Source organism: Dermacentor andersoni, chromosome 6, assembly GCF_023375885.2.
Source record: "Dermacentor andersoni chromosome 6, qqDerAnde1_hic_scaffold, whole genome shotgun sequence".
Taxonomy (NCBI): domain Eukaryota; kingdom Metazoa; phylum Arthropoda; class Arachnida; order Ixodida; family Ixodidae; genus Dermacentor; species Dermacentor andersoni.
In genome coordinates, this window is record NC_092819.1 from 118,485,383 (window position 1) to 118,512,374 (window position 26,992).

The 26,992-nt window shown below is 45.2% G+C and overlaps 1 protein-coding gene across 1 annotated transcript in view; it reads left to right on the top strand.

Annotated features, from left to right (window-relative positions):
- LOC126522261 (uncharacterized) overlaps positions 1-26,295 on the top strand; it is a 44,839-nt gene extending 18,544 nt beyond the window's left edge. The window contains exons 3-5 of the mRNA XM_055066307.2: positions 12,610-12,713; positions 17,216-17,316; positions 26,187-26,295. Coding sequence (XP_054922282.1) covers positions 12,610-12,713; positions 17,216-17,316; positions 26,187-26,273 — 292 coding nt within the window. The 3' untranslated portion in view covers positions 26,274-26,295. The remainder of the gene's footprint in view (positions 1-12,609; positions 12,714-17,215; positions 17,317-26,186) is intronic.
- The last annotated feature ends 697 nt before the right edge of the window (positions 26,296-26,992 follow it).

Genomic DNA, 26,992 nt, shown 5'->3' on the forward strand with positions numbered 1-26,992 from the left:
CAGGTACAGTCCCTCTCAATTCGTCGAGTGTGACGTAACGAACGGGACATTTCCTCCATACTCCGTGGGTCAACTGCTCCTTATTGGTGGTTACCGACCTCTTTAAGAAGTGGGTTGGCTTATACCCATTGCGTCCACTTACTTCACAGAACAGTGGGCACTGTCTCCTCGATGTCTTCTCGCGTTTGGTTTACCACCACAACTGATAACTGAAAACACCACTTCTTTCATGAGTCGCGCATTCTTCATCGCCTGTTCTGTTTCACCGTCAAACACAATATAATAGCGCCGTACCATCCACAGGCTAACATAACCGAACGCATCAATAGAAACCTGAGGTCAATGCTTATGAAAAATACTACCGATCACAGGACATGAGATATTGAACTTTCGCAAGTAGCATTTGCGACGCGTAGCACGGTCAACAGGTCCACTGGTTATACACCTGCACATCTAACTTCTGGCATGGAAATTTCACTTCCACTAGCCCATAGCTAGGTACCATGACGTTCGACCTATTCTCATAACAACCTTTCGTGCATGCATGACGTAAAAGGATTACAACCGCTATTAGCGCTGTTCGTCAGCAATTTCATAATGCTCGGCTCGAGCAAACGCGCTAGTATAACACACACCGCCACGACGTTCAGTGAACCTGGTGACCTAGTATTGCTTCGTACGCATCAAATGATCAACTCAGCTAAATATTTTTAAGCAACCTTAGCACCTCGACGAGATGGTTCATTTGCTATTTCACGCAACGTTTGTAATCTATTTTACCTTGGGTTAAGAAGGTTGGCTTATACGCACTGAGCCTATGTACTTGGCATTGTCTTCCGTATGTCTTTTCGCTTTTTTGAATTCGTGACGCAAGAGGATTACAACCGCTATTAACGCTGTTCGTCAGCAATATCATAATGCTCGGCTCGAGCAAACGCGCCAATATAACACACGCCGCCACGCCGTTCAGTGAACCTGGTGACCTAGTATTGCTTCGTACGCATCAAATGATCAACTCAGCTAAATGTTTTTAAGCAACCTTAGCACCTCGACGAGATGGTCCATTTGCTATTTCACGCAACGTTGGTAATTTATTTTACCTTGGGTTAAGAAGGTTGGCTTATACGCACTGCGCCTACGTACTTGGCACTGTCTTCTCTATGCCTTTTCGCTTTTTTGTTTCCCACCACTACTTATAACCAAAAACGGCACTTCTTTCACGAGTCGCGCATTCTCCAACGCCTGTTCTGTTTCACCGTCAAACACAATATAACAGCGCCATACCATCCACAGGCCTCCTATTTCATGCAACGTTGGTAATTTATTTTACCGCTTACAAGACACGACAACCGACACCTTAGCTGAGCCAGTACATGTCTCGGATCTCAAGCGCTATAACGTTAAGCTTTCTTCTTTAGTCTTGTTGTATTATTGTGACCCAATACGCTGGCTTATTAAACACAAGATGCAAAATGTCAAGCTTTACTTATGAAGTTTTCCAATGACATGGACATGCCTGCAATTTCATGCACTGCACGGCGGATATATCAGTTGCCCCACTCTCAACGCGAGTACCGCCAGTGTCCACGGATCAGCAATCAGTGTGCCCCCTACTACCCTATCCTTTTCGGCGTTCACTTCCCGTTGGCCGGCGCTACGTCGCAACCTGGACGGCCCTTGATCACACGAACAGCTCCGTTGGTTGGGTGTCACGGCTGTCTTTGGGGCTGCAGCCTCGGCCATTCATTGGGTACTAGCGAGGCCTGGTTCCAGAGCCGTTCCCGGCCCTTCTAGTAAAAAAGAAATAACCCTCAGAGCAGCCTCCCATATCCAAGCCAGATAAAGCCTACATTATCTGCCCCTTATATCGCATTCCCAACATATCCAGGCACGCCCATCAAGCGGGATCTATCCACAGGGCCAGGATGGCGGCCGCTGCGGTTTGCAATCACGGCCTTTAGCCGCCAGGGACAGGCATCGTTGAAGTCGATGTTCCTCTCCTCCACTATATGCCACCAGATATTCTTCAAGAGGAGGTGTTTTATAAAACAGGAGCATCCGAAAAGTGCAGAGGCAGTTGCTCCACCTGAGCCACAAGCGCCCATGGAGGACCTCCACGACCTCGTCATGGATCCGTGATCCGCACAGGAGGGGCAGTGTGGGAACGCCGGCTGCATGGCTGCACCACTGTGCCGCCATCATCTGGGCCTGGCTCATGCTCCCTTGCCACGCGCTACCAACCTGGAGACGGCGCACGAGGAACGGTGACCAGGAAGAACTCCAGCTCGTTTGGGGCCTCAGGCAGTAAAGTTTCTCCTTCGCATGGCTCTTGCACTGTGTCGTCTACGAGGGCCTCAGCTGGCTTCCATCTTTGAAGCCATAGCCCGGAGCCCAGATTATGTATATATATATACATATATATATATATATATATATATATATATATATATTGTCGCGATGCACTTTGGGCCGTATGCGTTCGCGACTAGAACACGATATTGCAGCGAGAGGTGGTACAGCCGATCGAGCACCAAAACAAGGTTTGTCTCTCTCGTGGTATCTCCCTCGCGCAAAAGGAAGCCGTCTCGGTGACCTACGCGTAGGACAACACAGGCAGGTCACAGTATGACTTTAGACGCTGAACATGCACAATTTCACGTGCTCGACGGCGATGATCCAAAGGTAGCTCGAGGGGTTCCACGATATAGTTGACTGGAGAAGTTTGGTTGATCACGTGGTAGGGGCCCTGGTACTTCGACGCGAGTTCCAGCCCCTACCCCTAGGGGCTGGAACCCAAAGCCACACTAGCGAGCCAGGAGCATAGGATACAGGGGCATGGGTAGTTTCTCGATGGGGCTTCTGGCGTTGCTGGTCTTCTGCCGTAAATATACGGGAGAGCTTGCGACACTATTCTGCGTTTGCAACAGCTTCAGATAAGGTAGTGGTTCTCGTGGTGTCATGGCGGTACGGAAGGATAGTACGCAATGGGAAAAAAGGTTCGCGTGCGTACAGGAGAAAGAAGGGCAAAACTCCCGTGGTAGTCTGCGTGGCGGTATCTTAAGCGTAGGCGAGAAATTGTAGAACATGGCCCACATTGCTTTGGTCAGATGCAACGTACATGGCCAGCATGTCACCGAGAGTGCGATTAAAGGACTCGGTCATGCCATTAGTCTGCGGATGATATGCAGTAGTAGTGCGATGAATAATGCGGCATTTTTTAGGAGAACCTCGATGACGTCAGAGAGGATAACGCGGCCTCTCTCACTAAGTAATTCCCTGGGTGCTCCGTGGCGAACGATGATATGGCGTAGGAGAAACCAGGCGACATCACGCGCAGAAGCGCTGGACAAAGGGGAAGTTTCCGCATAGCGCGTACGGTGGTGAATGCCCACGATTACCCAGCGATTGCCGTCTGATGAGGTTGGCAGAGGTCCAGAAATGTCGATGCCTACTTGATCAAAAGCACGTGCTGGGCAAGGCAACGGCTGCAATGGGGCGGTTGAACGACGAGGGGGATCTTTGCGACGAGGGGGATCGTTGGCAACCGAGGCAGGAGCGGACATAATGACAGCGCGTATGTCTTTAGTACACCTGCATGGCGCACTGGGGATCGTCGTGGAATGCTGCACAAATATCCGAACGCGGATGCCGAGGAATGACAAGCAATCATTTGCGGCCGTGCAGGAGGTAATTACGACGGTACAAGAGACCATCGCGAAGTGAAAAGTGATGTTCTTGGCGACGTAATGCGAGATTGGTAGTGCATGTGGATGGGATGGACAAGAAACTCAGCATGGACACGATCCATGAGTCTTTCTTCTGTTCCAGAAGAATGTCCGTGGCAGCAAGGGAAGACTCGGACAATGAGGTCTTCGGGGAGCTAACCTCGTCTGTTAGTGGCGAACGAGACAAGGCATCAGCATCCGAGTGTTTTCGGCCAGAGTGGTACAGCACCCGGATGTCGTACTCCTGCAGTCGAAGGGCCCATCGAGCAAGACGACCGGATGGTTCTTTTAAGAACAACAGCCAGCACAGCGAGTGGTGATCAGTTATCACGTCAAATGGTCGTTCATATAGATGCGGATGGAATATGGTTATGGCCCAAATTACAGCCAGGCATTCTTTTTCTTTTACCGAATAGTTCGATTCGGGGTTTAGTGAGTGCACGACTGGCGAAGGCGACGATGTACTCATCGAAGCGACCCTTTCTCTGAGCGAGAACGGCACCAAGGCCCACGCCACTGGCATCAGTGTGTATTTTTGTTGGAACGCTTTGGTCGAAATGGCGCAGGATTAGTGGTGACGTCAAGAGACGACGCAGCTTTGCGAATGCGGCATCGCAATCCGGTGACCAGGTCGAAAGGCTGTGGCCGCCGCGAGGAAGCTGCGTTAAAGGTGCTATTAGGGTGGCGAAAGTGCGGATGAAACGGCGGAAGTGTTACGCTAACCCAATGAAGCTGCGCAGTTCTTTCAAGGTCGTTGGTCGCGGAAACTGTGCAGCAGCTTTTAGTTTCGCCGGCTCAGGGAGTACACCTTCTTTCGACACGACATGGCCGAGGATGACTAGCTGCCGGGCACCGAAGCGACACTTCTTCAATTTAAGCTGCAGGCTAGCATCGGCGATGCACTTGAGGCCGCGTTCAAGTAGAAGTAAGTGGGAAGGAAAGTCGGGTGAAAACATAACTATGTCGTCCAGATAACACAGGCATATCTGCCATTTGAGGCCGTGCAAGATGTTCCCCATCATTCTTTCGAATGTGGCAGGCGCGTTACACAGGCCAAATGGCATCACGGTGAATTCAAATAAACCGTCAGGTGTAATGAAGGCCGTTTTTAGACGGTCTCACTCGGCCACTGGCACTTGCCAGTACCCGGAACGTAAGTCTGAAGATGAGAAGAATTCGGCGCCTTGGAGGCCGTCGAGCGCGTCGTCAATGCGGGGTAGTGGATAAACGTCCTTGCGATTGACCTCATTGAGTCGCCGGTAGTCCACGCAGAAGCGAATTGTGGCATCTTTCTTTTTGACCAGCACTACAGGAGAAGCCCAGGTACTGTGCGAAGGTTGTATGACGCCGCGTTGGAGCATGTCTCCAACTTGCTCAGCGATGACGCTGCGCTCCGTGGTGGACACACGATACGGCCTGGGGCGTAAAGGCGCATGGTTGCCGGTGCCGATGTGATGGACAACAGTGAAAGTACATGAATTAGTAAAGGCAAGGCGCAGGAGACCAGGACTCAGAACACAAGCGACACAAACGACAGAACACAAACGACAGGACCGGCGCCAGTCCTGTCGTTTGTGTTCTTCTTGAGTCCTGGTCTCCTGCGCCTTGCCTTTACTAATTCAAGCATGAACCAACTAGCCCAAGCAATAGTTTTACTTCTGTAGAAGCACGGCCTAAGCGAGATTGTTGTAGGTCGAATGACGTGCGGAAGCGGTCAGGAGATCGACGATCTGGGCGCGCTGACATGGATTGAGAACGGGATAAATTCACAGGGGAAATGTCGGGTCACACGGCTGCGCGAGATGTGAAACTTGAAGGGCCAGAGCGTCAACCGTAAGAGAACCCGGCTAATCACGCACATCGTAAAGGAAGCTTGGTTCAATTTCGTCATCATAACCAAGACACTCATTGTGGAGCAGGCTAGCAGGGTAAGGAAACAGGTTCGATAAATAAAGTGCGCTGGAACCATGACGAATCATAGGAAAGGCAAAAGGAAGCAAGAAGGGAAGACGGCGAGTGACAAGCTTAGACGGCGTAAAAAGAACTGTGGAGTCGGAACACTCAACGCAGGAAACGGGTACAAGTGCGGCACAGTAAGGAGGAATCTCGGTGTCGGAGGTGACGAACACACGACCGGAAGCGTCATCAGTATGTTCAAAAGCGGTGTGGCCGAATGGCGTCAGCGCGAGTTCAGCACAGGCACAATCTATAACGGCATGATGAGAGGACAGAAAGTCCCATTCTAAAATCATGTCATGGAAGCAGCGAGGCAGAACAACGAACTCAAAATGGTATTAAGTCCCGCTTATAATAACACGCACAGTACACTTGCCTAAGGGTTAAATTGGCGCAGCGCTTGCTCTACGTAATGAAATGGCAGAATATGGCATCGCGACTGTTCTAAGGTTAAGACGAAGCTGGTCTAAAATCACTTACATTGCTGCTCCCGTGTCTACAAGCGCATGAACGGCAATGTCTTCTGCATAAACTTCAAGGACGTTCGCAGGAAATAAATGAGGTCTTGAGGAGTTCGTTGAGATCGCAGTTCTTGCCTCCGGAACTGCGGTCCTTAATTTTCCTCTCGGATAGCATCAGGGCGACGGATAAGCGGCGACAGAGAACCCCGACGGAGAGACGGAGACAGACGGGTATTGAAGGTTCGGGAAGCAGTAGGCGAGGCTTCGAAGGGGTTAGCGCCACAAGTGAAACGGGTCGGAGAGTCGTAACCGTTGCTTTGTGCCCTCGAAGAATCCGAATACCATCCGCGCCGGCGGCAAAACCATGCTACATGCCCAGGTAGGCCACACGAATAACAGGTGGGCCGGTTGTCATGGGTGCGCCATGGATTGAGAACAGCGGGCGGAGACGGATGGAAATATTGGCGAGGTATGCGCACGTGCTGCTGTGGCGGCCGGTACGTGCTTGTAGGTGAACATGTTGTAGCCGCTTGCGGAGGTCACGGAAAGGCGCTGGGAAGTCTGGATTTAATATCTGCAGACGGAGGCCTTGGATTCGCGACAGCGGCCGCGTACGTAAGTAGAACAGGCTTAGGGGACGGTTGATGAGCAAGAAGTACGGCGTTAGCGACTTGTTCTTCTACCACTTAACGGAGATCGAGAGACAAGCGCGGCTCTGACGCTGGACTGACTGGGAGAAGAGAGAGTTGGCGTGCCACTTCTTCTCGTACAAATTGCTTGATTTGGTCGAACATTGCTGAACTGCACGGAGTAGCACTGACACCAACACTCAGAGTTGAAAGCGCGACGTCCGGAGCGAGAGCGCGGCGAGTAGAAAGACTTTGTTTTCGTAGCTCCTCATAGCTCTGGCAAATCGTTATGAAGTCGTTGACCGTCTGAGGATTCTTTGCCAATATCATTTGGAAAGCGTCATCTTCTATGCCTTTCAAGGTGTTCTTGACCTTGTCATCTTCGGTCATATCTGGGTTGATTCGTCAGCAAATGTCAACTACATCTTCAATGGAGCTGGTAAAAGTTTCGCCCTTTTGTTGGGCACGACAGCGAAGCTATTGTTCAGCCCGAAGTTTGCGTACCGCAGGGCGTCCAAAGACGTCTCGAAGTGTCGTCTTGAAAGTCAGCTGAAAGGTGGAAAAGTCAGCCTCGAAAAGGTAGAATGGTACGCACGTAATCAAGCTTGTCAGCTTCAGTCCATTTGTTGTGGGCACTCACTCGGTTGTGCGATGACAGCCAGTCCTCTACGTCATGATCGTCAGTGCCATTGAAAATGGGAGTATCCCGTTGGCATGGCGCACCAGGACAGACTACTGGTGACGGTGCCTGGGGTCGATCGGTGGGACTAGTCTCCTCAGACATGAGAGATGTGACAGGGATCGTCCGGCTTCGGAGTTCCAGGTTTGCAAAAGGTCAATAACCTTCCACCCAGTGTCGCGATGCACTTTGGGCAGTAGGCGTTCGCGACTAGAATGATAGACCAGCGAGTGGTAGTACAGCCAATCGAGCTGCGAAAAGAGGTTTGTATCTCTCGTCGGTGTTCTCTCTACTAGCCACAGCCCTACTGCTCCTTAGTTTCCAGAACAATATATATATATATATATATATATATATATATATATATATATATATATATATATATATCAATTTAAGTATGCGATGACTGGAGAAACGGACAACGAAGAAGCGCGCGTGCTTTAGAGAAAGGACAAGGCTACTCGGCGGAGTGGAGGCTGGCTACTCGCAAGCCTCCGCTCACCATTACAAATGCAAATGAAGCCGAAAGACGTCCCTGCCGACAAATGCCTCCGTCTTTTCGAGATGAAGGCGGCTGGAGCACCGCGGACGCAGTCCCTTCGGGTCAGTCGCTTCAACGAATACATGGAAGGGGAAGAGTTCATCTGGTACCTGACAGAGACATTCGGCCACAGTGATTCATGGGAAGACATCAAGTGCAGCATGTAGGACCGCTTTGCGACGACCAATAGAGATGTCTACCGGCTGAATGAAGGAGGAGACACCATTCATCCTACGACGCAAAAAGAAAATTCGGTGCCTTGGACCACCTCAAAGGCTACCACATCATCTATGGGTCGACCGACGATCTTCCTTCTGACGTTCAATCAGCGATAGCCGGACTGTCTTTCACCTTACCATCCGAGTTCCTTGCCGCTGCCCTATAGGTTGAGACATCCATGAAACGAGTGAGAGGACTTGCCTTTGCTTTAGGTACCAGTACAATGTCAAGAGATCCACTTCCCTTCAGCAGATCGCAACACTGAACATTGACATCTAGCCCACGTGTTCCAGGAAACGAATGTAGATACTGCTCAGCTGCTGATTTTCCCCGGGAATTTCATTGCCACAATTAATGTCTGTGTCGCTGTCCATGTCTGCTGTTGAGACTGCATCGGAAAACTGTAAGAGGGACCCCGAGTTCCACTAATAGGCTTTACTGCTCCCATCAACTGAAAACCAATGACTTCAACTCTCGATGGAGGAGGAACGATTACTTGTATTAGTGAGGCTGTGAACAGACAGCTCCGACTTCAGTTGATGAGAGACTGTATCATCACAGTTCAACAAGTTCCATCAAGCATTCGCGCTTTCTTTCACATAATCAGTCAATTGCAGGTTGGAAAGATCACAAAGAAAGTAGATGTGCGCGTGCTGCAATGCATGAGAACCGAGTTGATCATTAGCCTAGACAGTGCTTCCTACTTCCACTTTTCTGTCAGCATAAAAAGTAAGACAGTTACAGAAGCACGTAACATTTTCAACGCACGCGATGGGTACCATGAGGGAAGCAATAAAACCTCTCTAACCAAACACTGAGGTGGCAAGCGGTTACGCTCGAGTGTTCTTTAAATAAATATGAACGTATCTTCTCGAAATGACAGACGGATATTGGATGCATTCACACTGTGTTCATAAGATTGCACTTACCAATGTTGTTCCAATTCAAGAGCACCATACAGATGTTTGCAAGCAGACAACGCAGAAATAGTAAACAAGTTGACATCCTCGTTAGGCAAGGCGCTGCGAGGCCTTCATTGTCTTCGACGCCACATCGGTCATTCAAGCGGAGAAGAATGGCGAGGGACGCACTAGTTTATGTATCGACTACCGCAAGTGGAACTGCATAACGGTGCCCGGCTATCACCAAATTCCATAGGTTGACGATGTGCTTTAACACTTGGGAGCTGTTTACTACGCTGGATGTAACTTCCAGATACCAGCATGTCCGACTGCATCTTTTCGACATCCAGAAAACTGCATTGGTTAACTAGTGGTCGTTATAAAAGCCTGGTGACTCCCATAGGGGTAAAGAGCGCTCCTGATACATTGAAAACAGGCATGAAGCCAATAATGGCGAAACATTCACTGCATAATGTAGTCGACTATATTGACATTGTTGTATTTTATTCCGAGACATTTGACGACCATATGTACCTTCTCGAAGGATTACTGAAAGCTTCTAAGGCCTAGAATGTAGAACTGAAGCGCGAAATGTCTCAATTTTTCATTTCGAGCATCGCGTATTTTGGCCTTAAAATTTCACTAGGAACTTTCACACCTAACCAAAGCAACGTTGCTGCGGTACTCAATTGTCCAACACCAAAACAAAGGACCTCCAGCATTTTCTTGGCATCGTAAACAATCACTGTCTGTGCAACCCTCATCTCAGCGATATCGCTTTCCCTCGCACAGTACTACTCCGCAAATAAACTAAATGGACGTGCACAGAAGTATGCGAGCGAGCTTCTCTGGAACTCAAGAAGCGCATAACTGAAGAACCAATGCTTTGGATATACGGTGATTCAAGACCGTATGCTGTGTATTCCGATGCATCTGGTAAAGGAACTGGTGCTGCGTTGAATCCACCAAATGACAAAGGCAATGAACATCCCCTTACCAATAATTCCAGTAAACATACTCAAGAACGAAGGTAACTACACCATAGCGCACATGGAATGTCTTCCCATCATAGATGCGATTGATAAGTGGCGGTGCTATCTACATGTGAAGCCGTTCAATGTTGCAACGAAACATTCTGCGCTACAGAGGGTGTGGAATGTCAAGGGTCATCAAGACTAGTTCTTTCGGTTGTCGTTAAAGTTTTTAAGGTATAAGGTGAACATCAAACATCGGAAAGGCATACGCAATGTTCAAGCTTACGCACTTTCTAAAGGTCCAATAGTGGGGCTTCTTTCACCCGCATATCTTCAGAAATTTAATAACGAGCGCCCCAAAGCAACGCACTTGCTAGAGAAATGCATAGGAATCGAAAAAGAAAGGCCTAAGATTGACATACCTGCCTTATGAACTACGCTAAACTATTCATGGGAAACCTCATCAATATTTTTGGGACGTTGGCCAGAAAAGAACATTGTCACTCCTGTCTGCACAATTCTACTGGCCAGATATAATAGCCGATGTCGCCAACCACATTCGTCATTGTGACATATGCTCGTAGTACAAAACGACCAATGCAAAGAAGTACGCATGACTTGGCTCAATGTCTCACATTGTAGATTCTAGAGGATTTTCTAGATATGGCTACTCAAAAAGACTCATCCAGTTGGCCACTGAGCATGCTACTCGCTATGTATAGGCGTTCGTTCACGAAAATGAAAATAGCGACGCCTACATTTTATGCTTAAAAATCAGTTTTACTGCCGGCAAACCACGAAAGTTTCTTTTAGACCGTGAAAGAGCGTTCACTGCAGGAAATTAATAAGCACTTTCTAAAGCTTCACCAAAGGCATGGACTCTTCACGTCGTCCCATCATGAACAGTGCAACGGTATGAAGGAGTGGACAACTCATAGTCCGCACATTTGACGATGAACCACCGTAGTGTTGGACTAAGCTGCTTTCGGAAATCTAATCGCCGAAGACAAAAGAAGGCTTCAGGAAGTTACGGGTTACGCACCTTCGTATCTGACGTTTGGAATTATATATTATCCAGCGATATTGAAGCAACAGGATTAAATTGTTGAAAGAAGGTTAACTGCTGTTTTGAACTCGCTCGCTTACCACACAGAACAAAGTACTCTATGAGAGGAAGTTTCTCCCGATAGACCTTCATGTCACTCATTCAGTACTTTACGAGACACCATAGCTTCCCAATGACGTCAAGTTGAGCTCCCTTATGTAAGGTCCTCACAAAATTCTACGCATCGTGCCGCCAGTGAACTATCAGATCAACCGCTCAGTAACGCCTTTAGGTGGAGACGGTGTCTCCCCCTAAAGCTATATAGATAGATAGATAGATAGATAGATAGATAGATAGATAGATAGATAGATAGATAGATAGATAGATAGATAGATAGATAGATTGTTAGATAGATAGATAGATAGATAGATTGTTAGATAGATAGATAGATAGATAGATAGATAGATAGATAGATAGATAGATAGATAGATAGATAGATAGATAGATAGATAGATAGATAGATTGTTAGATAGATTGATAGATAGATTGATAGATAGATTGTTAGATAGATTGTTAGATAGATTGTTAGATAGATAGATAGATAGATAGATAGATTGTTAGATAGATTGTTAGATAGATAGATAGACAGATAGATAGATAGATAGATAGATAGATAGATAGATAGATAGATAGATAGATAGATAGATAGATAGATAGATAGATAGATAGATAGATAGATAGATAGATAGATAGATAGATAGATAGATAGATAGATGGATAGATAGAATGATAGATAGATACACACACAGTACGGCAAATCATGGTGACCAGTCGTTCTATGGTCACATGCACTTAGAAGACTTACATCGACTAGGTGGTTGCTGGCTTCGTGGAACATTGTTATGTCCGCGCGTTTGAGAACGGGACACAGAAGGAATAGTAGCACATATTCACCCATAATTTAGGCTGCTCTGTCTCGGCAATGGATCTAACAAGCAGGCTACACGCACTATCTGTACGGAAAATTTATGGTAACTCGACAAGAAAGACATCGGCTATAAAATTTACGGCAGAACAATGCATTTTTGTTCAGAATCTGCAAGAGACGAAGTATTCTTTCTTCTTTTGAGTTAAGTGTTTCGCAAAGGTACAAATGATGCGGGCAATTGTAGTTGTATTTCGATGGCCTTGTTCACACCACCGGATTGAAGGCTAACTGAAAGGAAAGTTTCCTATGTCTAACTTTATGATAGATAGACAGTGCATACTACTGAAGCACACATTATTGAGCTGCAATGTTGGTAGCTGTCCAATTTTCCTATTACCAGCCTTTAATTTGCACCTTAGCAGACGACGCGTGTACTTAGGGTGCATCTAATGTCGGTGCATCATCATTAGTCCCACCAACGTTTTCGGCAATGATGCAATAAAATGCAGCGTGCTAGTTACTACGCTCTTTAATATTTTTTCTCTTGCAGATCAGTTAATCATGATGCGCCATATCTCATTTCACCCTTTTGGAGCTCTTTATTTTCCACTGCAGGGACGTTCCTCTTGGGAATAATGATTAGTATTGCCACTGGTAAGTATGACATCTGTAGTAGTGTTAGTTTGTGTTTTTCCTGATGAAGGCTTACTACGATCGGTTAGCTTCATCGTTAATAAATCCTTAAATACTTGATTCTATTCCATGAATCTTGGTACTCCAGTGATCCCACGTTTTTGCAACTTTCATTCTTCAAGGCAAAACTTCGTTTTGCGAACAATTTACAATCAACGGAAAGGCTACATGAGTTTCTTATGTCTTATGCGCTAAAAAAGTCATTTTCCTTGAAAAATATAGTTTAAACAACCAGATTATCACTCTTTCCTTGTGTATAAGGCAAAATTGCTGAAATCACTCAAAAAGAAAACAGAAGTGTGAATTATTCGAGCTGTATTTGAACGGAAACAATGAAAGATGACCAACATAGAAGCGAGCTCTTACCAGGCAGAACCTGTGTGTCACAACACCGTCTTTTCATTGACAGCATGGCCATAAACGAGTTCTGCTGTATCATCGGCGTGTCACGGAACGTTTATACGTCAGGGTAAAAGCAATACTGCAGCGTGTGAATCAGGTGACGCTGACAAAAATGTTCTCAATGCTCTCGCCGGATTAATGTAAGAAATAGAATGCTTCAATGTTCAACACCATTATCCTACAAGCTTTCCATCGTCATTGCAATTACGAAGAATGTGCCGTAACATTTACATTGATGGGCACTATACTTTACCAAAAATACACCACTGTTGATAAATAGAAATAACCTCCTTACTTTCTTCCCCGTTATGGTGCCTGTATTTCATAATTATTGTCGCAAGCTTGTCAAAGATCCGCTGATATATAACTACACTATTTCTTGAAACGCTTCAACGACGATCGATTCAGCAGATAAAAAGAAAAGCACTCCATACTCAGGCCTGTAGTAATAATATTGAATTTGGGAAGGCGAAAGCGAAAACCAATTTTGACAAAACAATCTTATTCTTAGGCTTTCGGTACTTTTTTCGCTACGGGACCACCCCCACACAAGTCGAGTGCCATTATTTTAGTAACTGAGAGGGTCTCATCGCCACAGCGCTTGTATGGACGTGCGCGTTCTGCGGCTGATCACCGATGTGTGGAAAAGCTATCTCGAGAACAAAGAGAATTATTGAGATGCACGCGATAAAGATTGAGTGCTAGTGCTCATATGTGTTTACTCATTGGCACTGAATGTAATGGTTTGCAAGTAATCGAAGTTTTTGACGTAAAGCTGAAGTATTGCGATCTGCGGTTCAGTGCTGCAGAGAAATGGTCACTATCCGCAAAGTGGAACGTCTTTAAAACCATGTTTGCAATGCTTCACACCACCAACTAGAGCACTCGAAACACGGAGGCACCAGATATTACACTGGCGCCTTCGACGAGTCATGTATACAACCGACAGGCTTAACCCTCAGGTCAGATTTTCGACGATCGTTGACTGTACTCGCCCCTATCCTTGAGCTTCGACTGCTACTAGCTTTTAGGACCAACAGTTTGCCAAATAAAGAGCTCTGATTCACAGTTATTATAATGTTTTCTTGAGCATCACTGCAAAGTGATATCTGGTAGAGGTGCTTTTGAGTTCATGAATGGTATGGCCCTTAAAATCCACATCCCCTAGACAACACCAGCGTCGTCCGCGGCCGTCTATCAAGCCGAAGGAAGCAAAGCCTGCCTCCGAAGCACGGACATCAACCTGAAACGTGCATGAAGATAGTGGCCATGTCAGCAACCACAATGCCAGCACCCGCGTCCCCCATCGTGCTGCAGCAGCCCAGGGAGCCATCGATCTTCAGCGGGTAATTGTTTGAAGACCCGAAATACTCGCTCGGAACATACGAGAGTGCCACTACATTCAAAAACTACAATTCTGACCGCAAGCTGCGGCGTGTGTACTTCTCCTTGGAAAAGGCCACCAGGACGGTATTTGAGAATCGTAAGCCCGCCCTAAGAACGTGGGAGCTCTTCCGTAGCGCCTTCTTTAACACCTGGACGAGGAACGTCTGCCAAGAGGGGGCTGAAGCGATAGTGTAATCCAGTGTGCAACTCGCAAACAAGAACATTGCAATCTATACTGAAGAGACAACCCACCTCTTCTGCCACGGCGACACAGACATGTCTGAGGACCACAAAGATCGCTTCCTGCTGTGTGGTGTGAAACAAGAACTTTTCAACAGGGTGACTGGCTATCCAACCAAGACCATCAAGGAAGTTTACCGGAAGTCAGCGACATCGAGAAGACGCTGGAAATGCTGTAGTTGTAAATAATAAAAGTTCTACGCTCAACTGCGTACCCTTGAATTCGTGCACATTTTCAGAACGACGTCATCCTATTTACCAGATGAAAAGTTTACAGTACCTCGTATTTTGTTTCGTTCCTAAAAAGACCAACTCGATGCTCCATTTCAATTGACGGCAGTTCAATTCTCAAATTGGTTGTACAGATGCCCATAACTAAGACTGTGAACTGCTCCAACGTTTGAGAGTGGTCGTTATCATCTATTCCTGAAATCACAAAATTTCTTCTACGGATTTTATGCTTGAGGCCTACAGTTTCCTTTTTGTAGAACTGTTACTTGATGAGCTAGATCCTTAATTGCTGTTGCTGGCTCAAGTAGCAATTTATTAATGTAGCTTATGTGGCCATTGATTGTATGAAGCTTGGAGTTTATCTCAACCATCTTAGCATCATGATTTGTTATCCTGCTGGTAATTTTACCTGGGTTAGACATGACAGTATACTGCGAGTTTATCGAATAAATAATTGTGAATTTGAATTGTGAATTATTTGTGAATAGTTGTGAAATAAAATGAATTGTGTTCACTGTCATCGGAAAGTAGCAAGAGCCCAGCGAGGTAGAGCACTCGGTTCACACACACACAAAAAAGAGGTTTCCTGACAAGTCTAGTGCACACTCATGCTGCCGATGCAACACATGGCTTTGTGGAGCAGCAGGCAATGCTATAACTGATTTAGATATATCAATAAGGCGAACACCACAAACCTGCGGAAATAACAGTGGTCTGAGCTACATGTGGGCAAGCGTGTCGGCTCCATATCACACGCTGTCAAAGTGCCGTGCAGTTATATATGCCAGCCCAGGGTCACGTGGCTCAATAAGTTTGAAGAGACTGCCGCCGACGTCGTCGTCGAACAAACTGTTCAGGCGAACCTCGAAATATTCGTTGTCCAGCTACGAATCTTCGACGATTATCCACATGTGGGATGATGGATTCGAAAATCGGTCGGTGAAGCACGGATAAACCGTACTCATATCAAGGAGCTGATGCACAATCACTATCCGAGAAGCAGGGAAAACCTACAGAAACGAGAGTGGTCTGAGCTGTATGTGGGCAAGCATGTCGGTTACTTATCCAACGCAGTCATGGTGCCACGCAGTTATACACGGCAGCCCCGGATCACGTACTCGCAACGCTCGAAACGACTGCCGCCGACGTCGTCGTCGAAGAAAGTGTTCCAGTGAGCCTCGCTGAATTCGTCGTCCAGCGATGAGTCTGCGTTGGTTGTCGACGTGTGGCATAATGAATCCTAATATCGGCCGGTGAATCACAGATAAACAGAACTCCCACCAGGCGGTAGAGGCGCAATCACCGTCAGAGCAGCAGGGAACATCTGTAGAAAGAACAGTGGTCTGAGCTATATGTCGGCAAGTGTGTCGGCTCAATATACAACGCAGTCATGGAGCCGCGCGGCTATATACGGCAGCCAAGGGTCATGTGCTCACAACGCTGAAAGATACTGCCACTGACGTCGTCGTCACACAAACTGTCCAAGCAAGCGATGAATCTGCGTCGGTTGTCGACATGGGGCATGATGGATCTTAAAATGGGCTAGTGTAGCACGGATAAGCCGTACTCCTATTATGGGGCTGATGCGCAAGCACAGTCCAAGAAGCTTCGACGATCGGCAGAAACAACAGTAGTCTGATCTGCATGTCGGCAAGTGTGTCGGCTCCATATCCCACGCAGTCATGGTGCTGCGCAGTTATGTACGCCAGCCCCGGGTTACGTGGCTCACAACGCTCGAAGAGACTGTCCCCGACGTCTTCGTCGGACAAACTGCCCAAGCGAGCCACGCAGTATTCGTGGTCCAGCGAATATTCTTCGTCGGTTGTCGACATGTGGGACGATGTATCCGAAAATCAGCCACTGAAGCCCGGATGAACCATACTCAAACCAAGGGGCTGATGCACAATCACTGTCCGAGAAGTTTCGATAACCTGCATAAACAACAGTAGCCTTAGCTGCATGTCGACAAGTGCGCGCACGTCTCCAAATGCCCACTGTAGGATACTGATCAAAATATTCAACACATTCAATTTTTATTTGCTGACTACATCCATGTATTCATGGTTTATTCTTGCTGAATAATTACTTACTGTACACTTCTGACAGGTAGTTGTTTTATTGGCGTAATAAGACAACTTGTGCAGCGTAAACACCGAAGGTTGCTGTTCAAAACGTTGGCCTATCACTTTATTTTACATTTTCAGGCGAGCACAAGCGACTTCCGGCCGACTTCAGGTATCTGAACCCTTCGCTGGCCAAGATGTGGGTGAAGCTTCACGTTATACGGGACAGTGACGCAGAAGAGGTCAGTTTTGAAGTAAGGGCCGAGTTATAACCGGCAATTGGGGCACCTGTTGAGGAAATCTCTGATTCTAATGTTTCAACACAGAGACGTAACCAAATAATGAATTTGTCATGCACTGCACGAATGCGTTGCAGGTCAAAAAAGAAAAAAAAAACTTAAGAGGGCTGTGAAGTAATTCCAACAACAACGGTGACCTGTTGGAACATACGGAGAAAGAACATGCAAGCAAGTGCCACAGATTGTTCAAAGGAAAGCCGCGCTTGCGAAAATTTTATGATGACCGTGAAATATATATTATAAATACTTCTGACAATGTAGCGATAACATTCTTATGCACATAAATGAATGTAGAAAGACACAAAGATAAGCAAAACATATTTATGTCGAGAGCATGGAAAAGCAATTCTGCGATTTACGTTCTGAATTGACACTACACAATTTTCATTCATAACATATTTACATGTATGTTCAATAAACCAAGCGATACAATACAAACACCACATTCTTATGCACCACATAAACATAACATTCTTATGCACATAAATGAATGTAAAAAGACACAAAGATAAGCAAAACATATTTATGTCGAGCGCATGGAAAAGCAATTCTGCGATTTACGTTCTGAATTGACACTACATAATTTTCATTCAATAACATATTTACATGTTTGTTCAATAGACCAAGCGATACAATACAAACACCACGCTATTTAAGCTAAGATTATAAAAGAACAATTTATTATATGCTTTATACTTAAATAAAGAGACTGAAAACTCTAACCAAAATTTATATTGACAACCCGGCGTTTCAGAGCCCTATCGACTCCTTCTTCATGGCTGGGATGGCGCGAGAAGTAAAAGGCTTATAGCGCGTTTGGGGCTTTTACAGGTGCTCTGATACTTTTCGTACACCTCAAGAGTGAACGGCGGGAACTGTTTTTTATGAATGATTCATGTTGCCCGGCTTCTTCTGGAAAAGCCACGCTTTCGAAAAGTGCCGCCGGCGGTGGTCCTCTCGCAAAGATTACACCGCCGTAAAAATGAAGCTCGTGAGCGAAAAGCTCACAGTGCTTGGCCACTGCTCTGTATTCTCTGTTTATATAGCGAAGGTAGTTCTTGTGTTAAGGAATTATTTCCGGGAAGCCTTTAGTCTCGCTAAGATTCGACGCAGGGCATTCGGTGCACGTAATCTTGTACACAACGCCCTGCGCTTTTTCGGCAGGAGCGTGGTCTTTTCGGCGAATGAGGAGGCTACCGACCGAAGAGAGAGCCTTGTAACCGACGTCCACCTCTGCCCCTCGCCACACACAGGTTGTTGTCTCGCCGAGGCAACCTAATGTGACTGAGGCAACGATGCCTTTTGCGGATACCGTTTGCTAGGGGCGTCAGGAAGACATACCCCTGTGCTGCCAGGGGCAGGGGTTGAAGTAGGCAACAAGGCTCTTTCTGCCCTCGGTAGCGTCCTGCCTCGTCTAAAAGACAGCGTTCATGTCGAAAAGGCACAGAGCATTGCGTATATCATTACCTGCACCGAATACCGGTCGTTGTATAATAGCGAGACTAAAGACTTCCCGGAAATAATTCGTCAAACGAAGAATGACCTTTGCCGCCTAAACACAGAATTCAGTGTTGTGACAGAGCACTGCCAGCTTGCCAGTTCTTTGCTCAGCAGATTCGCCTCGACGGCGCTGTAGTCTTAGAGAGAAAATAATCACCAGCGGCGGCTCCTTTCCGAATCCTTGCACATTCAGGAGCGGTCATGTGACAGCGATCCTTCGTAAGGAATACTTCGCACCATTTACTGTCAACGTCTACAAAAAGTGTCTGCGCTCCCTCCAAAGGGCCTGTAAAATCATTAAAACACGCATAGCACTGCTACTCATCACGCCATCTCACCCCTCAAGGAGGAGCCGGTCGTTCTCCGCTAAGTCTGAGTTCCTACATAAGTTCACCGTTTGCAGTTTTCCTTCTCTTTAATTATATTTTACCAAGCAGACAGCTATAAGCCAAGTGTTTGCCTTTGATGCGTTATACTCATTTTAGAGCGAAAGCAATTGATGTGGTCACGAACGCGATTCTCACATAAAAAGCGTGCCTCTGGCTTGGCCTATCAATAAAAGCAGTACAATAATGCTTTCAGTTTCAGTTTCACGGTGATGGAAATTGGAGCCTTTACTTACTTTTGAGTCCTAAGATTAGTAGTAAGAAGTTGAATTTTTTGAACATAGCAATGAATGTAATAGTAACTTTCGGTGAACGAAAGAAATTCTTAAGTAGCTTTTTTTTACGGAGAATAATGTAAAAAGCGGTATTTTAAGAGCTGTTCAGCACGTTTTAGAGGAAAGTTTACTTGTTTCGCTGTATAACTGCTGTTAAATTGTGTTCTAACACAGCTCCTTGCATCCAATATTTCAATATTTTGATTTCTTGATAAAAACATCACCAAGAAGGGATTGATACCTTAATTAAATTGTTATTTTCTAGTGATGTCATTTAGCCTAATTTGACAATAGTATTCATATTAGAGGTCCACAATCTTTTCTGCAATCTTTGTTACGTGTGGCAAGAGCACAGACGTGGGAGCGTGTTAAGAACACGAAATCACTATTCGTTGCTTAACGGGCTGATGTCTTTGTCTGCAAATGAGATTAGAAATAACAACTTCCCGTTGACGAGCAAGCTAATCTAGCAATTGCGCCACATCAGCTAAGCTTAAGTGTGAAATTGTGGCAGTATGCCGTGCAGATCATCGGATGGCCGCCAGAATGATTACATAGCGTCATGTTGCGTGAGCTTTGCAGGGTGTATTGCCTAAGGTTCGATAAATTGGAACCCTCTGCTCCTACCACAAGAAAGCCAAGTGCAATGGAACTCGCCACTGTGCGTATGCTTCGTGGGGTTGAGGGTGTGGCATTACAAATGCACCACAAACCGCGAAATTACACTTGACCCCTTTTTTTCTAATCTCTCGAAAGGGCCAGAAAGGCTTTCGAGAAGGCGTAATTATTATATTCATTAGAGAGGACTATCAACCATCTCTTAGTGATAGTCGACTTCCCCTCGAAGTAGTCTGTGTTCGGTGCATAACATCGTCCATCATACAGCCATTTGGAATTTGTTAATTTTTTCAATGATGCTGTACAACAGCTCATATCCCAGTTCCAAAAATGCATATTGATATTAGGTGATGACTTTAATTACCCAAGTATCGATTAGCCGACGTCGTCCTAGAAGGAGAAGAGCAACAGAGGTTAACGTCAATTTCTACAAACATTGCACTTTCATCATTTAACTCAAGTCGTGCGCGAACCAACTCGGGGTGCCCACGTACTGGACGCTCTTTTAAGAAATCATCCAGATCTTGCTGACACACATGTACTAGGACCAGTAAGGGATAACACGGGGGTGCAGTGTTTCTTTGCATTGAAACTTGCCGTGCAAAATACAGCAAAATATGCACTTTCAACTACGCATTCGCCGACAGTGGCAGAATGATTGGTATGTTAGCTTCATTTACAGACGACTCTGTAAAGAATTTTCCAAACAGAGCGGTTAATGATAATTGCAACTTCTTCCACGATAAACTTAAAGAAGTTCAAACTACGTGTGTACCAAAACTGATGATCAGGTCAGCGCAGAACAATCCATGGTTTATCCTCAAAGTTAAGAAATGCATAGATAAGAAAAAAAGCGTCCAGAAAAGCTGCCCGAACAAATGCTACAGAAGACCGGCAAAATTACAAAACCATAGCACGTCATACAGAAACTGCAATTCTCTAAGCTAAAGACAAGTTTTTTCATTGCGTCATTCCCAATATGATGAAAACCTGATTTGAAAAAGTTAGGTAAGTAGTTAGCCCAAAACCAAATCATGCTGCTGCCTGACTAATGTCCGAAAGCGGAGCAGTGCTTAACATAAGAGAAAGCACAGATCTATTTAGCAAATGTTTCTCTGCACTTTTCACTTGATAACACTCACATACTTCAATAATCATTGATTCCATTCTCTTTTCATCCATCGTAATATATAAATATGTTGTCGCTGATGCAATTGACAGGCTGTCTTATAAAACCTGCCCAGGTCCTGATGGTATAAGTGCTAAACCTCTGAAATTAACTTCGCACTTTTCTTCTGTTTTGTTATCTCTAATATTTCAGCATTCCCTAGATACGGGATGCCTACCGGAAGATTGGAAATCAGCATTAGCTGGTGATACTGTACGGTATAATTAAACAGGCCTATATCACTGACATTTATTTGTTGCAAATTACGGGAACCCATCCTGTACTATCAAATTACAGCCTACATTAACAAGAATAGCCTGCTCCTCAATAACTAACGTGGCTTTCGTGAAAACCGCTGGTGTCAGATGCAACTATATGGACTTGTAATAGACATTCATATTTCTTTGCACAAACTGATTTCTGCAGTCGCCATTTCTATTGATTTTTCTAACGCTTTTGACCGGGTAGCTCATAATTGACTAAAACTGAAGGTTACAAACCTACAGCTTGACTACAACACGACGCGCTGGATTGATGAGTTTCTAACGAACAGATTTCAAGGAATCAGTCCAAACAACTGCTTTAGTAACCGCACTCACGTCGATTCGGGAATTCCTCTAGGGTCTGTCCTTGGTCTACTGCTATTTTTAGTATACTCAATGAGATCGCAACTAATATTACTTCACAAATACGTCTCTTCTGAGGTGACTGCGTCTTGTATAATGAAATAAGCTGCCCTGCCGACATGTCTGTGCTCAAGCCTTATTTAACAAAACTAACTGACTGGTGTGACACATGGCAGATGGAAATTAACATAGCCAAAACTAAACACTTAACATTTGCATCGATTACTCGACCTACCGCTGAGCAGCACACAATACGCGGTATTGCTGTTGACTCAGTGTCTTCCATCAAGTATTTGGGTGTTCCGCTTGCCTCCAATTTCAGCTGGAATACTCACATTGAACACATTACCACAAAAGCATGTAAAAACCTTGGCTACCCGAAACGGCACTTACGCCTTGCGAACACACATACCAGACTTCACGCATACAGTTCTCTTATTAGACCCTCTTTATAGAATGCGTCCACAATTCTGCAGCCCTATAACTCTCATTTCCCGAATCTACTTGAATCACTCCAAAATAAAGCTGCGCGGTCCATCTTATCTTCATACTCTCGGCATGGAATTGTGTCCCCCCTAATGAAATTACTCAATCTCCATTCTCTTGAAATGCACAGGAAATTATCTCGGTGGCCCTTCTTTCATAGTCTTTGCCGTAGCAACATTACATTCGCTCGAGCCAATATTCTTGATGCTCCCCACATCTCTACCCGCACAGTGCATGTTTATAAAGTAAATACCTATACTTGCCAGGACTAACGCTCATAAAAATACGCCTCTAGTTTTATATATTGCCGGATGGAACTCGTAACCTTCAAATATTGTTTCGCTTACGGAATGCTCATCATTTCAAGCAGCGCAGCTAACCTTATTGGAGTGTATCAACCTGTCTCAACCCACATATGCTTGAATATTTACATAAAGTGTTTGCATGTGCTTGGTATCGTATAACATTCATTCCGTTTCATCTGATATGTATTTCTGTGTGTTGTTTACCTATATTGTTATTCGATTTTATCTTTAAACTCGTGTACTGATAGATACCTGTCGTCTCCGTCGCGTTTTAAGTTTTTATGCGTTTTTAATGCTACCAAATATTGTATAAACTCCGTTTCTTTTAAAGCGAAGCTTTCTTTGCCTCTTCCTTTTACTTTCCCACTGGTACTGCTGCACTGCTGTCGCTGCTGCTGTCAAGCACATTGTGTCGGAGCGGGCCCAGGGTGGCTGAGAGCGTGTGTATACTTGTCTGGGGCGAGTAAGAGAGGAAAGGCGAAGCTAGGAAGTCGTTGTTATCCCACCACGTCGAATGTGCACAATGCCCTCTGGAGCTTCCTGGCCGTCGCCACATTAGCGTCTTGACAGCAGTGAATATCCGTGACTCCCCTCAGAAGCATTGCTGAATAGCAGCGATTTCCTTTCTACTAATGTTTAAGTCAAAGGGGGCGTAGATAGAGCTGTAGGGAGGAGGGAGGAGAACAGGCATTTCCACCGCAAGGGAGCGGGGGGGAAGGGGGCGTTATGTTACAAGGCAAGCAAACCCTACTACTATACAACGGAGGTTGCGGGGTGATTCGATATGCTTAAGTTCAATGTACGCAACAGTGCGTTGCTGCTATTTCTGAAAAATAAACACCATGCAAATATGCCACGCGGGCACACTACGCAGGGCGTACAGAAGCAGAGTCCCATTGATTAAAGCGCATCGCAGACTTCAGGTGACACTACGGAAGCTGTCGACCGTCAAATCAACACTTCTGTGCCCGCCGCAGCACCTCTACGACTGTGACAATGCTAGAAGTCGCGGATTGGATCCCGACTGCGGCAGCCGCATTTCGACGCGGGCTAGATAGAAAACGCACGCGCACTTATATTTTGGAATACGTTAAAGAGCATCACGGTGTCAATATAATCCGCTGCCCGCCAAAACGGCATGCTTCGTAATCCGATTGTGCTTTGGCACGTACAGCCGCCCCGCCCCCCCCCCCCCCCCCACTCCCATAATCTTCATAATACTTCTTCCATAATGCGAAGTGCCATGTGAGGCAATGAGTATGATCAATCCTCTCAGATGTTATGAAATATGGCGCACAACAACGCCTCAAGCAAACACCTTTCTTTGCGTTTTTTTTTGTACGGCGCAAACAGGACTGGTTTCCGCAAGGTAACGTTTAACATCAACTCAACACTCTCGTGTTAGATTAAACGTTGAAGAAATTAAGCTGAACAGTAAACGCTACCTCTAATTATTGCCAATCAAAGCATCCCCCACGGAAAGCTTCGCTTACATCGGTTCCTAGAGTAGGTAGGATCTGCGTATTTTTTCTTCTTTACTTTCTTTTTTTCTGTTTTGTTTGCTTCTGTTTGACGTTTTGATCATTCTGATTGTTCCTAATGTCTTCCTAAATTTTGGCATTGCACACATTGTATTTACGCTTGACCTTTTTCGTCCCCTCCTATGTAATGCGATAACTCTAATAAATAAAGAAATAAAGAAATGTAAACGCTGTCGGCCACAGCCAAATACGAGGATGAAGATACTGCATACTGCAATAAATTGATTCTGAAGTTCTGGTGTAAAACTCTCATGAGAGAAAACCTGCATGTTTCTAATGTGTAGGTATTACCCCTTATTCGCTCACAAAACTGAAATCCTTCTTTTTAGTCACATTGCTAAGTGAACAAATTTCTATGAATATGTGCTCTAGCGTGCCTACAAACAATGCTAACTCAACACAGCCAGTGTTTCGTACACTCTGCACGAAAGGCACTCAAAATTTTAGCCGTAATAGCCAGAAACAAAAATAGGTGCATGCATATGGGGTGTCGAACAGATGGATTACCCGCCAGCTTATAAAAAGAGAAACTTGTGTGTTGTTTGCCCGTAATATTCGAACGTAAAATATTTGTGGGGACTTGTCATTATTGGTTCAAATCAAGCGCTTCACTTTTAGGTAGCAGACAGCGCCTACATATTTGGCGAAACATTGTACCTTTGGTTACGTAACTTCCATCTACAATACTGGTGCGTATGCTCCTAAGAAATGAGGGGGAACACTGTGCTCAGTGCTAGTTTGTGACAGGGAACATTAATGCATATTGTAGCAATGAGTTACCTAGTGCTCTTTGCGAACAGTGTAACTTGCGACTTTGCTATACCCATCCTAATTTCGCGGCGTTGGTGAAAATACTAGAACTCTGAAATTGAGTATGTCACTACACCCTAAGATAGGAGCAATTATGTAAGAACCTATACGGGGAGACCATTTGCAGCAATATATTATACCATCACGATATACAATACTACCTTAATTTTTTTCACATGAATATGCTCACGTTGAATATAATTTTTATTTATACTTAGGATGAATATTAAGCAATGCGAAAATGCAGAAAGTCCTGTATTACTTGGCGCGTAGGCATTTGCAGGACCTGTCATGTGAAATGTATGATCAAGGTTAAAGAGTTTGATGAAAAACAATGCAAACGATGAAAGACGTTTAGGACAAATTACGGTGAAGATAGCATGACGACCACTATAATTGGCCGTTCTGGCAGCTACCATAAATTGTGGGAGTCGAAATGAAGGAAGCGGAAGTGGGCGCAAGTGAAGGAAAGTACTGAACTCCAAGAAGTACAGAAATTTAACAGCGCGACATGGAACGTAGGCAGCCATTACTACAAATGACTTACGTCTCTTGGCTATGCGAGAGATTTTGCATGAATTTCCTGCCGTCTCTCCCAACGCATAAATAATGTGTCCAACCCTGCTATATTTACATTATCATGGCTGCTTCTAGTTCCGTGTAAACCACAACTGGCCACAACGCCAGTTGTGGTTTAGTGCGCAGGGAAACTCCGACCTCCAGGTGCACTTTCACAGCAGCTCCTAATTCAGAATCACATTTGGAAAGACAATTTGTTCTTTAAGACGAAATGATTTCTGTTTACACTTCGAAGTGGTATTTATTCTTGTTTTCAACATACCTGCCTGGTTAATTTGGTTAAAGAGCGCATGCTCGGACGTGATGCTGTTTTCACTGCTAAGCTGGTAAACATTGCATAAATAATTTTTTGCAGTAAATATTTATTTTATGGGTAACTCATTTCGGTTCTTCTATTCTTGACAAAAACTGAATAATTTAAAAACAAGAAGGACGGTAATTAACACGTAAACTAAACCAGCAAGAACCGCTTGTGAGGAATCTTGATTTACAACAAGCGTTTTCATCTTCACGTTTCAGGCACAGCCGGAGAATGAGCAAGAAACAACGAATGCCGCCCTTGTTTCTAATGGAGAGGAAATGAGGCGTGCTTCCACGAATGTATAATTAAAGTACTGGAAAAGCTAAAGACACTGAGAAGTAATGACTTGAAAAAAATCATCTCTGTGACAGCGCTCCACAATGTCTTCGGTGAGGAAAAATTGAGGCAGATTCTAATACCTTGTTTTGTTACAATACAGATCAACAGCAATATTTTGCATAAAGTTGACAAAGACTGTGCAAAAAGCGGACAACAGTAATGGGGTCAAGTATATCAAATACAATACATCAACTATGCAAGCATATCAAACAACCAAATGACCGGATCTTTCGGCTCAGAAATGCATGTTCATAAATAACTGTGGCAGAATAAGAAATGTGGTAGCTCGTAAACGAAAGTGGTAGTGTCACACTCTGTATCACGTTTACTACCCTCATCTTTTTCGCATTCTATATGTCGGATTGTAACCACGGTGGAAGAGCACAAAAGTATGTCAGTGGTACTGTCTGCGGAGCGATGTGGGTACACCGTTGTCCGCCATAGCGTCCTACGCCACCAGGGGTGCGACCGTGTAGGGTCGACATTTTTTATCATCTGCTAGTGGCGTGGGGCACTGCGTTAACTTTCTTCGTATAGTAATCTGTCGTAATTATGCCTACACGTATTAAGTGACTTCTGTGTCCTACAAGCTTTTACCATTTTTGCATTATTGCTCGTTCTATTTGAGTTGCAAAACTGCAGATGCAGCTAAACATTCCCTACCGAACTTTCTATTGTACCTTGA